General features: G+C 40.2%; 2 protein-coding genes across 3 annotated transcripts in view; one reads left to right on the forward strand and one right to left on the reverse strand.

Moving 5' to 3' along the window:
* The window catches only part of FAM227B (family with sequence similarity 227 member B), a 102,452-nt gene that overhangs the window by 29,282 nt on the left and 59,230 nt on the right, over positions 1-13,940 (reverse strand). The window lies entirely within an intron of this gene.
* FGF7 (fibroblast growth factor 7) overlaps positions 4,969-13,940 on the forward strand; it is a 42,381-nt gene continuing 33,409 nt past the window's right edge. The window contains exons 1-2 of one of the 2 annotated variants that reach the window (XM_063142805.1): positions 4,969-5,164; positions 5,934-6,408. In XM_063142805.1, the coding sequence (XP_062998875.1) occupies positions 6,123-6,408 (286 nt within the window). In that variant the 5' untranslated portion in view covers positions 4,969-5,164; positions 5,934-6,122. Of the gene's footprint in view, positions 5,165-5,588; positions 5,691-5,933; positions 6,409-13,940 lie in introns of those variants that run through there. The other variant, XM_063142807.1, reaches the window with a different exon arrangement.

Genomic DNA, 13,940 nt, shown 5'->3' on the forward strand with positions numbered 1-13,940 from the left:
CAATCTATGGGAGAATCCACCAGTTCCAGCACTGTTAACGAATGGTGGTACCTTTAGAAGCATTTGTTCATTCAAAGCCCCGCCTTCCTTTAATTTACGCAGATAGACTCCAAATCTCTCTTCATGGGTATTGATCAATCACATTTTCAGGGTGATTATCTGAAGCTCAGTCACTAATCATGTCAAGGGATAAATCTAGTATTAGATGCACCAAGGCAGATGCCTCATGCAGCCCTGAAAACAGATGAGCAACCACTGGACCTCAAAGCTGTTATGACTCATGGCCCAAGGCTCACTGAAAGGTTGAAAGAGTGGGATGAGGGATTCCAGCACAGAGTGACAGGCAAGCAGCTGAGGGAATTATCTGTGAAAGAGGCACTACTTTGGCCTGATACTAAGCTGATGTGCCAATGAGCAAGGGATTGTGAGGAAGAGCCAACAGGTCTCAGAAGATGCATATCTAGGTGCTCGGGAATGGCATTTTAATATTTTGCCTAGCTTGCCAAAAGGTAGAGAGCCAACCTTGTGTGGAATGCTGCAATTACATGCCTGCGGATGCATCGTGCTGTCTCTGCTTGGACCATCTAGTGCAGGTGTGTTGGACCATCTAGTGCAGGTCCAAGGGCTGAAATTCATTTTAAAGAAGCTCTCGGAGGCCACTCTCCAGTGGTGGGCGGGGCCAAAGGCCAAAAAGGTGAGGCCAAAAGACAAAAAAATGCAAGCACATTTTAGCTAAATGCTCTTACAGCCAGTAACTAAGCACTGGAAGAGGAATTTCAACCTTTGAGGATAGGAAAAACTGCTGGGAAATTGGGGGAAGGGGAGGAGACATGGCCATTTGGGGAATCCCAGAAGGCCAAACTGGGACACCTGGTGGGTTGGATTTGGAGTCCAGGCCTGAGGTTCTTCACCACTGATCTAGTGAGTGCAAAAACCTTCTCCCATGTAGTTCTATGCTAGGGGCAGGAATTCCTTGGCATGAGAATCCTTAATAGAGTTTCTACCTACGCAGAAAATGGAAATTTAGGGGTGGAAAACCATGTTACAAGTGAGACATGGGCCAGATCTACACCAAGCAGGATATGACACTTTGAAAATCAGGTTGAAAACTGTATATGGAGTGTGTCCTGGGCCCCAAGAGTTGTCACCAGTGTTATAAACCATGTTAAAGCAGTAGTGTAGATCCTGCCAGAATCATCCCTCCTTGGGCACTTTGCACACCAAGTGGGCACTTTGCACACCAAGTGAGCACTTTGCACAAAACAACCTGTCTTTGGAAACTGAGCACCTTGCTAACACTTCTCTATGTAGAGTTCTAAGAGGTCCCCCTGCCTCAGGATACCAGAGATGAACTTCTGAATCCCACTCTAAAACAGAGCACCCAACACAGGTGAGCAAGGCAAGGGCGAGCCCAAGCTATAAGATGCAGCTTCTGCAACTGTGTCCTTTGTCTCTTCCCCACTTTTGTCACCTGTGAGAACAGCTTTTGTTTGAATCGTATTGATCTGACACTCCCCCTTCCCAACAGCAAGAACCAGTGTCCCGTATTGGTGGGCACTACTGGTGTTTCCGGGGATGTTGTCTGTTACTTCTACAATGTGTTTGTGCTTTCCACGTTGTGTGTTTTTCTCTTCCCTTCCCGAGCTGACTACCCATTGGATACGGCGGCCATTTGGCTGATGTAGTGGCAGTGTGTCTTCAGTCTCAGCAAAAAGCGAGTAAAGGGATTGTTCTGCCGAAGCCTTAAAAAGATCTGAGCTGAAAGAGCACCAAAAATATATTGCTATGCAGTTTACCAAAATGATTTATTTTCCAGAGCTGGGGGGAAACACATGTGAAACATTTGTAGTGTTGAGAGCATGAGTATCTCCAGGTTTCTGGAACTGAAACAAAACTTCAGGTAAAGTATGGCAACTCATTTTGATGGTGGAGAACGCAAACAAGCCAGCCATGCGGGGACGGAACAAACAGACTTTATCGTCTGGCAAATACTAGTAACTGACCACAAGGCCAGTCTTCTAAGGAGTGCTGCAGATGCACTGAATGCAAGTCCTGAATGTGAAGCTGCCCTCCCCAAATTTTTCATAACTGGCATTCCAAATGGCTGTGGGATAGTTATGAACTCAACATTTCATAAGAGCAATACAAGCCAAAATCAAGAGGGACGAAAAATAAAGTCCTATAAGGCAACAAAGCAACAACAACATGGGAAGATGTAGAATGAATATTTCTGGTACTCTGGTAATCCAAGGTGGGAACTGCTCCAGGTACAGAAAAGTGCATTTTTAGCCTAACCTGCCTAATATCAGCCTAACAGCTCAAACCCATAGATGGCTGTTGGGGAAGGGAGGAAGATGTTCTCTCCAGTTGCAGGAACAGGAAATTCTACTAAGTGTGATGATCTAATCCAGCCTTCCCCAACCTGGTGCCTGCTGGATGTTTTGGACTACATCTCCCAGCATTCCTACCTATTGGTCATGCTGGCTGAGGGTGATGGGAGTTGAAGTCCAAAATATCTGGAGAGCACCAGGTTGGGAAAGGCTGAATTCTAGTCTAGCCCCTGTAGTTTTGCAATGTTTTAAAATATATTTCAAGAAAACATTCCTTTTTAAAAAAGTCAAAGTGATTTCCTTATGTTCCCGTTCTAACTCAGAGACCTTTGGATATATAGGTTATGTTGTTCTGCCTCCTTAGAATGAAAGCGATTAGAACATAGGGTTGGCGACACTGTAGCCTGTGAAACAAAGAATTGACTTCAAGAGCTCCGTCACTCCAGAGTTTTATCGCACTTTCGTCCTGCCTTGTTTACCGTTTTGCCCCGGGACCCTCACACGATGTCATCCCTGTCCTGCAGTCATCTCAATTCTTCCCCTCCATTTCCCATGATTTTGTGGGGCGGGGAAAATGTGGTATTTTTTCTCCACGCGGGATAAAACCGCCCTTCTGTCCCTGTGTTTTGCCATCCTCGCACTATGTCACAAAATGTCCCTTCTTGGGGGCATGTGCATTGAAGGGCAGTCTTGCTGGCGAAAGAGGAGGGCAGGGGTGGTTCTCCTCCAGTCTGTAGAACCACTCAACCGGTAAGGGGGAGGGAGGGAGAGAGGGCACACGAATACCCCACACAGAAGGGAGCATCATCTCACCTCTAAAGACAGAAACGGCGCCCAGCCAATGAAACGCTAAATTGCTAAAACACTAGACAACAAAACCTCTGTGTGGGGGCGGGGGGAAAGGCACCCACACCCATCACAATATCCATCAACCAGAAGAACCAATGAACTGGAGGGTGAAGGAGAAGGGGAAGAGGTGGGATGGGGGAAATAGCGGAAGAGTGAACAAGTGAAAAGAGATATTGCCGATGGAATGGTGATACCAGGAAGGCACATGAAAGGGACCAACGCCTGACACGCTAATGAAACAGAGGTGGAAACTGCGGATCGTACCTGGGGAAAAAAGTAGATGTGATGGACCCCCAAGTATGAGAAAGATGGAATCTGATGCTAGGCTACTTTATCTTCATGAAAAACATACAGCTCTTCATTGACTGACAATTTATTTATTTATTTATTTATTACATTTTTATACCGCCCAATAGCCGAAGCTCTCTGGGCGGTTCACAAAAATTAAAACCACAAAAAACATCCAACAGGTTAAAAACACAATTACGAAATACAGTATAAAAAGCACAACCAGGATAAAACCACACAGCAAAGTTGATTAAAAGATTAAAATACAGAGTTAAAACAGTAAAATTTAAATTTAAGTTAAAATTAAGTGTTAAAATACTGAGTGAATAAAAAGGTCTTCAGCTGGCGACGAAAGCAGTACAGTGTAGGCGCCAGGCGGACCTCTCTGGGGAGCTCGTTCCACAACAAGGCATTTAACTCAAATTCTTTGTGTGCCAAGTCCCGGCTACCCAAAAGAGTGTCTTAAGATTCAACGTAAGGGAAAGCAGCTTATCACTCAAAGACAGGACCAATTTGTGAGAAGACAACAGAATAATAAGATCCAATGTGGGAAATGTATGTAAGAACACAAGAACAGCTGTGCTGGATCAGACCAAGGCCTGTGCTGTTGGGCATCTATAGACTTGGGTTTGCACCAAAATCCTTGTCAGCTATTATGATTAATGATAGTTATCTGCACCGGCTTAATCTAGACATGTCTTGTTCTTTATTTCCATCATGATGTCAATGAAAATCACTATTCTAGTGGATGATAACTTGTTGGTAAAGTTGGTAGACAATCCAGATATCACTACGAAGGTGTGTATGTAAACCCTTGCACTAAACTACAAAGGGGTCGTAATCCAACTTCAGTAAAATCAGTGAGAATTTTGCCATTTTTATTTCAAACCAAGTTGGGTTGGACTTATTACTACTAATGCAGCCAGAACACGTGTTAATTTTAGTGTGGAACTATCCTTGCATTTTTCCTCTTGCAAGTTGTGGATAGGGCTGGCAGAAGGCAACAAAAACAGATTAGTTTAACTCTCGCCAGTGATAAGACTGATGAAATAAAGAAGAGTCTTCCTCAGAAAAATCTAAACAAAATAGCAGTTAATACCCACAACATACCCTGCCCATAAGAAATAACACTTCTATATCGTTCTCTGGAATGCTAACTGAAAGTGTAGTCAGCAGGCTTTGGAAAAAAGAAATCAGAAATGTGTATTTGCCTCACACTTTACTAAATAAGGAGCCAGCAAGAATAGTATCTGAATTAAGGAGTCAGAGAACCACACGTTTCTAGAAAAGAGGCAGGTTTTAGATTTGAGGCATCAACCATGTTCGTAGCTCCCTCTGATGACCATAAAATTCTGCACAGCATTTTATTTTTGTTCGTGTATTCAACTGACAGCTGACTGGTTATGTCTTAATTGCTTCCAAGAGAGGTCAGCAAAGGTTTTCCTTAAAAAAAAGGGGGGGAAAGCCCGAACAGGCTTAACACAACACATTCACTCACATATACACAAACAAGTGTGCACGCACACATGCTCACACACACCCTCTTGCGCACATGCTGATTTATGGAAACAATTATGATTCTGTCGCAGTCTTTCTGAGCTAGGAAAGTTTGTAGCTACAGTACAGCGTCTCATGTTGCAAAAGGCAGACAACAGAAATGGAATACTTGTGTGTCCAGCTGTTATCAACAGGAGCAAGTAAGTCATCTGTCTTCTTTAAAACTTCTTAAAAAGATTTCTTAGCTGCTAACAGCATTTTCCGTCCTCGCGATTTTGTAATATCAGAAGCAACGCTCTTGACAGTTTCTCATGGGACAGTGGCAATGGAACGGGTTATGCGCAGAGTATATAAAAATGCAGCTAAGGATACTTTGATTGAGCTGAGAATTAAAACTGAGATACAGGAGCAAGCTTTTAGGAAAATTACTGCTAAAACAAATTCATGAAGCAATCAAGTGAAAGAGGACGTAGTAGTGGTTTTCTACGGAAGAGTTTGGGTATTTAACTGAATCATCAGACGCACCAGAATTACAAAACAGGAGAAAGTAAAGCTTTGCTAAAGTGTGTGCGGCTTTGCTACTGTTTTATTCCCACAGCATAAATGATAGCTTTGTTGCTTATGTAATGACCATATACATTTATGCACACCACTTTCCTCATAGATCTTTTGCTTTCAGTGTGAGCAGTGACAGCAAGAGCAGCAAAGCAGGTCACAGCAGCTCAGGTTGTTGCAAGGGGGTTATGGCAAGGGTTCTTTTAACGGGCTGGTGTTGCGTATTTCTTTTATTGATGTGTTTTTAATTTTGTTTTTAATTTATTTGCTATGTAAAGTTTTAATTAAGATTTTGTTTTTAATCTAGATTTTGTTGTTAGCCGCCTTGAGTGCCTTTTCTTGGCGGAAAGGCGGGATATAAATGAAATTTAAACATTTAAAAAATAAATAAAAATAAAACCTGTTTCTTTAAAGGATATCCTGGCTGAAAGGTTATTTAAAAGGTGGTATCTGTATCTTAAAAGAAGGACGGGACTTCTGCAAGAGGGAGCAGCAGCTGCTTAATTCACTTTACAATAAAAGGGAAAAGGACCAAGGAGCGACCTACTGAAGACGGATTTTTTTCATTATGTTGTTCGTGAGCACCCAGAACACTGCACTATAATGCACAAATGGATATTGACATGGATCCTGCCAACTTTGCTCTACAGATCATACTTTTACATTATCTTCCTCGTGGGCGCTATATCATTAGCTTGCAATGACATGACCCCAGAGCAAATGGCTACAAATGTGAACTGTTCCTCCCCTGAACGACATACCAGAAGTTATGATTATATGGAAGGCGGGAATGTAAGAGTGAGAAGACTTTTCTGTCGAACTCAGTGGTATGTCAAGATTGATAGGAGAGGCAAAATAAAAGGAGTACTGGAGCGTAGCAGCAACTACAGTAAGTAATTTCTCTTCTTTGATACCAATTGAATGTTTTGCATCTGTATGCATTATCAGAAAGCTTTTTTTAAATGTGGTAACTTAAGGTGTCCTAGTTATTGTAGAGCATTCTGACCATCCTAGCAGCCAAATGTCATCCCATTAATCATACGGCAGGACATTTGGTATTGATTTTGAAATGCGTCATTTTAAATAATACGTTTCCAGTATGTTGTAGATCTCCTAATGTATTACTTGCAGCTGGTAACTATTAGCAAAGAAAGCCTATTATAACAAGTGAATTAAAGTTGTTAAGTATTAAAGTCACAAACCACAAAGCTCCATGCTCATAAAATACTTATGAAGCATTTAAGATTGCTTGTAGTATACAGACTACCTGCATGTATAGTTTCATGAACCCAAATATCTATTATAAACACTTCGCAAAGTCTCAAATATAGATGGAGACAATGATGAATGAGACCTTGCAAAAACTATCCTGATACTTTGCCAAGCCTGGAATTAAGTCTTTAATTAATGTCACAGTCCTTTATTACCATGCTGGTAATAAAATGTAACACTATTCTCTTATGTCATCCCATTCATGATTTTTATTTATGTAGTTTAACAATGAAAGCAACATTATTTTTAAAAACCCAGCAGGATATTGTTTAAGGACAATCTTGCTGTAATTTCATTTCTCTGAAACAGTTTTTCATCCATAAATACTTTCATGGCATTATATTTAGATAAACTACCTTTATAAATCTGATTATTGCAGTGGTATGTGATTGTGCACATGTCAGTACTGAGTGTATATTTAAAACATCATGTTAACATCATGTTAACACTGTTTTCAATACATTTCAATACAGGTGAAAATGGTAAGGGATCAGTTGCAATTAGCAATTCTTGTACTTAATAGTAATTTGGGTTGTTAATTCATGGTGATTTAGGTAACTGAAAGATCTAGCCCATCTGTATTCAGTTCTGTGATGTTGTCAGACAACTTATAATGATCTCTGTGATTTATCTGATTTTTAAAATGATATCTGTATTAGCTTATTTTATAATTGCAGGCAGTCAGCTACTTGAAATAAGGTAAAATATCAACATAAGAACCTAAAACTAAGTCTACAGGTTTTTACTCAGCCAGCACCATGTACATTGATGGTGCTATATAAATAAATAAATAAATAAATAAATAATAATAATAATAATAATAATAATAATAATTCTGGAGATAGTCTCACACTGTGCCAAAGCAAATAAATAAAACCATAAGATTTGTTTTTGTACTTTTATATAGAATAATTTCTTTCTAATTTCTGCAATGCTGAAGAAAGTTATGGCCGTATTTTATATCTTCATTAGTTGCCTGCTGTTTCTCTAGATGGGTTTCTAGCACCTCACACTGACCAATAATGAGAGAAATGCACTGACTGAGTTAGCTATCAGTTTGGTATTACTTAAATGCATTGTATCTGTCTTTTGAAAAGTCTTCCTGCCACACAAAACCTTGAGTTTAGTATGGACAAATGCTTTGAAATGAACAAAGCAAACAGTTTCAGGACTAGATGTTACAGGAGCTAAAGTTACAGCAGTTTGAGAACACATATAGCTAATACTGTTTTAAGCAAATTTAAATGGGTTTTACTTATGCTTGCAGAAAATGCAGACCTTACATTGCATTTCATATAAAGTATATTTTTGTCCTTCACACAAATAATTGAAAAAAAGAATTCAGAATTTTCGTCTATGTATAACCAGATCTGCTATCGGGGAGGTCTCTACCACACCCGACTTTATGCGTAATATAAACTAACTGAACATACTTGTACTGGATATCTCTAATCAAACATACTGGAGCAGTCATATTGCTTTCAGTGGGTTTAATTCAGAATTAGTGTTTCGGAGCTCTGCAGGTGCTCCGAAACATGTAGGGAACTCCCATGCAAGCAGGCTAGCCTTTCAACTTCAAAGGACAGGGTACCTCTGTGCAAGCAAAAAGAAAAGAAAAGACAAAGAAAGGGTGTGTGCATGAAGCTGTTCTCCTCCATTGAAAACAGTGGGGGAGCCCTTACTCTTCTGGAGCTCCACATATGAAGTGGAGCTCCTGAATGCTCAAGTTGCCACTTAGGTATTATTAGTCAGAAACAAATACTTTTGAGATCAGTCAATATGTTTTGTGACACTTCATGTCACAGTACCTTCACCCTACTACGTTTTATTAAACCCATTTTCTAAATCTAACTGAAAATAGAAATCAGGATGGATGTTGGTTTATAATTGTATCCTAATTCATTTCCAGGTTGACTTCAGCTACCCTAGAAAAATGATAGCAATGTGCTTTCATAATAAGTAACAAACTGAGAGGTAGAGTGTGGGTAAAAGATGTAAGGGCTAGAAATTGGATATGAGTAAGTGGGCAACTTCCCCACTGCTGCAGCTGTTGCAGTGAAAAGAGAGGCTTGTGTCATTATAACTACAGTGCCATCCTATGAGAAACAATGGTCAGAGCTCTCTAACTCAGCTTCGCTTCCCAAACCCGCTCCTTTCTCCTTGCTTCCTAATTTGGCATTGTGCAACAGCACTTAGGGGCTAACTAGTTACATGAAAATGTATGTAATGGCGCCCCAATGCTGTTCGTTCAAAAGAAATGCATCTCTCTCTCTCTCTCTCTCTCTCTCTCTGTGTGTGTGTGTGTGTGTGTGTGTGTGTGAGAGAGAGAGAGAGATGGGGGAGGGTTGCGTAACTCTTTCCTCACCCTCTGTTTCTCCACCCAAATACGACCTTATGGCTTTCCTCCTATAGGATGCAAAATGCATCTGTGTATGGGCAGATCTATTTCCAATATGGAATGGAGAGAAAAAATGGGTGGGTAAAGCATTACAGGGGATGGGTAAAGCATTATGCCTGGCCTTTTGTGCACCCACCACCATGGAATTTGCTGTGATGGCAACAGCAACAAAAAACAACAATGGTGATTTTGCTGTAAAATACAGTAGTACGGTAGCAGCAACCTCCTCGCCCCTGCAATTTCAATGTAAAACAAATTGCACTTTGTTTCACAGTGAAATTGTGGGGTGTGGACGGTTGCCACCATATTACATCGCAAATTTAGAAGCAGGGGCGGAGGGTGCAACCTCCAGTGGCATCTGGGCAGGTGGGTCCACCGGACCCTGGGAAGTTGCCCTGAGTGAGCCCGTCATTTCCTTGCCAGTGTCAATGCTGCTTATTCACTTGTCCTCTTCCTCTGAGCCCAATCTACACAACTTGTCCAGAGAAGAATGCAAGGCTAATTGGGGATGTTGCTCATCTATTCACTTTTGTGATTCTTTGCACGTTCAGGGAGGGCAGGTGAAAACAAAAGCAAAGGCATGGAGGAGCACCCAGGTCAGGAGGCTCGAGGTCAGCAATGGGCCCCAGGTAGAGGTGTGAGCCTCATCAAGTGCCCGATTATGCTGTTGCTCTGCTTTCTTTGATATGGAACTAGAAAGCATCCAAAATCCAGATGTAAGATGTGCCTCAAAAATCCCGCTCTTGAAGAGGAAGCCAACCCTTGACCATTTGTCCCCTCACTTATAGAAAAATCTCACACATCAAATATCACAGGATAATCTGGTGGTATCCTAGAAGTCTTGCTAACTCAAGTCATCCGGGGGAATTCACAGAAAACAATTTGTCTGCTTCAACCTTGAACAGGGGCTGAAAGTGTGACATCATCGCTATCACCATGTCTGGATTTTCTCATGATTAACGCTACAGATTCCTAAAGCTGGAGCATGTGGGGGTTTTCTGTTTTCAGTTAGATCTGTGTATTATAAAGCAGATTGTAAGAGTACAGAATAGCATAGAATTTACCCATGACAGTTGTGCACTTTGAATTTCACACCAACATAAAAATGCAAGGTTGAGCCACTAATATATAAAATGTGCAGTATGAAAGCATATCTATTCCTATTTCATCTAGGTATTGAACAAAATAGATAGCAGACAAAGGCAATCTTCTTTCAATTGGAATGACTAATGACTAAAGTAACCAGCAGTATTTTCTGCCAAATGAAAAATAACTTAAACCCATATCTCTTTTCATATTAGTCAATATATACTAATGTGACATTCACTCCCAAATGATATCTCCTATCTTTCTAATACATATATCACTCAACAACAATGAAAATGCCAACCAACTGAATGCAGTCCCCATTGGCTTGGCCACTGTTACCTGGCATGATCATGGCAGGTCCTTTGTTTTACTAATCATATGTGGTTCTGAACTAGTGTATTCCTTTGAAATAGTAAGAGAAGATCCATAAAATATTTTAATATAACATGTGCTGAATTTTTATTATTGATGTGAAAGTTGTTGGGGGACATATCAGTTGGGAAGTTTCTGTTCATGAAAAACCTCTATGTTCTACTTTTGAACTTTTTTACCTGTTCAAAACCATTGCTTACACATTTGTTTTTTTTACTTTAAAAGACTATGTAATCCTAGCCAATCAGGGATCACATAGTGAACCTGATGATGCCATGTAACAACACCATGTAACAGATTAACTACATAATGACATGAGTGAGGGCAAAATCCTTCCATTACTTTCTCTGAACAGAGGAAAGGAGAAACAGGCAACAAATCTCAGTTGTCCACAAAGATAGGCCCATGTTTGTCTGTGCAAAGTAACCCCATTCGGACTTGGCACGAATTCGTAGTGTATTTGACACCTGCACAATCTGTGACCAACCAAGCTGAACAGCAGCCACTAAGTGAACAATTAATAACTGCTTTTTGGTGAATGGCCAGAAAGTAACACAAGTGCTTATCGACTAACTGGCAAGCATTATATTATTATTATTATTATTATTATTATTGTTGTTGTTGTTGCACCATCAATGTACATTATGCTACACATAGTAAAACAATCAAATAGCAACACCTTGCCACATAGGCTTACATTCACATTCATGGCTGGTGGGCTACATTCAACTTGGTGGATCACATGTTGTGCATTGGTTTGTTATACACATCTGTCCTGCCTACATACAGCCCAACTGTATAAGCTGCTTCACTGATGAGACGGAGGCTGGAAGGACTTAACATAAGGCTCCAGAGTCCCAGCTGCCTTTTGATGCTGCACCACCAATGTTTTACCCTGACTGGCGTGCCACCCAAAGGCCTGTTGCATTGTTCTGATCGGCGCTGTTCTGATTCCAGCTTTGCTCAGCATCGCATGGATTTTCATAGGCTGTGGGAGCCATGTAGGTCAGCCAAACTGTGTTGTTAAGGGACAGGGATGGGATTTTTTTTCTGGCAAGTGGACACTGTCGCAGTTGCCAGAATTTGGATGGATTGCACTTTGGTGCCGGCACCTCTGAGCTTGTTGATCCATAGGATACAGGCATCTATTAACTATAGCTTCAGCAGGTTGAAACAATACCTAAATCTGATGGAATTCAAGAAAATTTGAACTAGGTCTCCTGATACCTGTTTTTATTTCAGAGTTTGGCTTGGAATGTGTGAAATATAGAAAACTGTGCCTTTGAGAATGTGTACAAATTCTCTTTCCCTCAATCACTGGAGGGAAAAAAAAAACAGCTCTCAAACTGTTTTGAGCAAGGGTGTACATACCAAATGAAATGGCTTTGAGGACATGGCCCTGCCAACCCTGACTTAGCACTGGAAGGATCAACATCTTTTTAACACTGATGGTCCCAGTGAATATATAATGGACGTGTACAAAATTATGTAGCAGACATAAAATTGAGCTTTGAAATAAGGAGAAATTTAAATATCAGTGATGCCTTAACTCTTGGACTGGCACCAACAAGAATGCCTTTTATTAGCTGAGCTTCTTCTTGGACATCAAGTTGGTGACTAGAGAATAAACTTGATGAATAAAGATACAGCAGGCCACCAACAGCCAGAAGAAATCGCTCTGCAGCTGACATAAATAACTGATCTACAGCTTGGGAATTGAAGTGAGAGCCAAAAACCGCTCCCATGAAAGCAGCATTGATTGAAACAGATGTGAGACAAAGTCTTGACCTCTCAAACCAATGTTTCTTCTCTTTGTGTCTTTCCTTCTTCCCACTGGCATGGTTCAGTTGAAACAATGTGTCTAAATAAATCATGGCTTATTAGACCAAGAATGAGCTTTTCCTTCATACATTGGCCATGTTCAGCTGTGGTTAACGCTAACCACATGCGGAATGCTTGCAGACAACACTTTTAACCCTTTTGTGGTTAAGTTTTCCTTAGTGAGCCTAGCCACCTGGTTAACAGGGGAGATGGTTAGGGAAAACGTGTGTCAGACGACACCATAAACCATGAATAGGCATTCTGTTAACCATTTTGTGGTTAAGCAGCATGGTTTAGAGTGTTGTCTGAACGGCATCATTCTGTCCTCCCCTCTTTCCCTTGCACACCCAGCTTTGGTGTTTCTATGGTGTAACAGTTTCCTGTTACATCTTAACCAGGAAACTGTGGTATGATCTCAGAATATAAACCAGGATGTGAAACTATGATCAGACCTTGGTTTATTATACCTAGACTTTACATCTCAACCAGGCCACTGAAGAGCATGTAGGTGCTCCAGTTAGATGTCATTCAATCATCCTAACGCACATTTCAACATCATACAAGCAAAATAATTTCTGTATTGCACTGGCTAGAGTGTGAGCCATGGCTTTGAAGTCTCTCATTCAAATGTCATGTTGGCCATGAACTAAATAGCAAGGCAAACTGCTATTTCTCAGTCTTACCTTTCCATTCACAATATGGGGATAACAACATTGCTTTGCCTTACAGGGCTGATATAAGAATGACTCAGATAAAATATTTAGACCTTTTTGATCACTCAGAAAGTTCTATATAAAATGTTGTTATTAAAGTCAAGAAGACAGCAGAGATAGGGAAAATGTTTTACATTAAGGTCTCCACACATCAGTATCAATTTGGTTTCTTTTTATTGAATACTTTACTGATAACATTTCCCCCTTTGTGGTTTAGAATATCCCAAACATTCTGAAGTATGTATCCATAATATAAATGTGTTTTCATATGTATTTTAAGATGTGTTAAAACTATTTTATTTAACCTGATTTATGGTGATCTGGTCAAATAAAACACAGATTTCAATCAATTGAAGGATGACATTATATATATTCTTATTTTTAAGTATTGTTACCTACTCCACCCCCAATAAATTCAAATAAATGAGTAAATGGATTGTTTTTCTCTAAGAACCAGAAGACTTGCTTCACCATTGCAGCTAATTTAGTAAAATAAAAGACTTTTAGCATCTGTCTGTTCTTCTTGCGTAATAATTGTCAAGTGTATGACTACTTTTGGCAATTATATATGCCAATGTCTGTTTTGACTTTGTTCAGTTATGGTGGTCTTGAAATATTAAAATAGTTAAAAACAAAACAAAAACTGATTATCCCCATTTAGGAAAAATTATACCCTACCTAATTTGTATGAGAGATTCACATTAAAAAGGGCACAAAAGAGGCTAATTTCTATAGCTGCTGTACTGTTAGCCTATG

This window comes from Elgaria multicarinata, chromosome 16, assembly GCF_023053635.1.
Source record: "Elgaria multicarinata webbii isolate HBS135686 ecotype San Diego chromosome 16, rElgMul1.1.pri, whole genome shotgun sequence".
Lineage (NCBI taxonomy): Eukaryota > Metazoa > Chordata > Lepidosauria > Squamata > Anguidae > Elgaria > Elgaria multicarinata.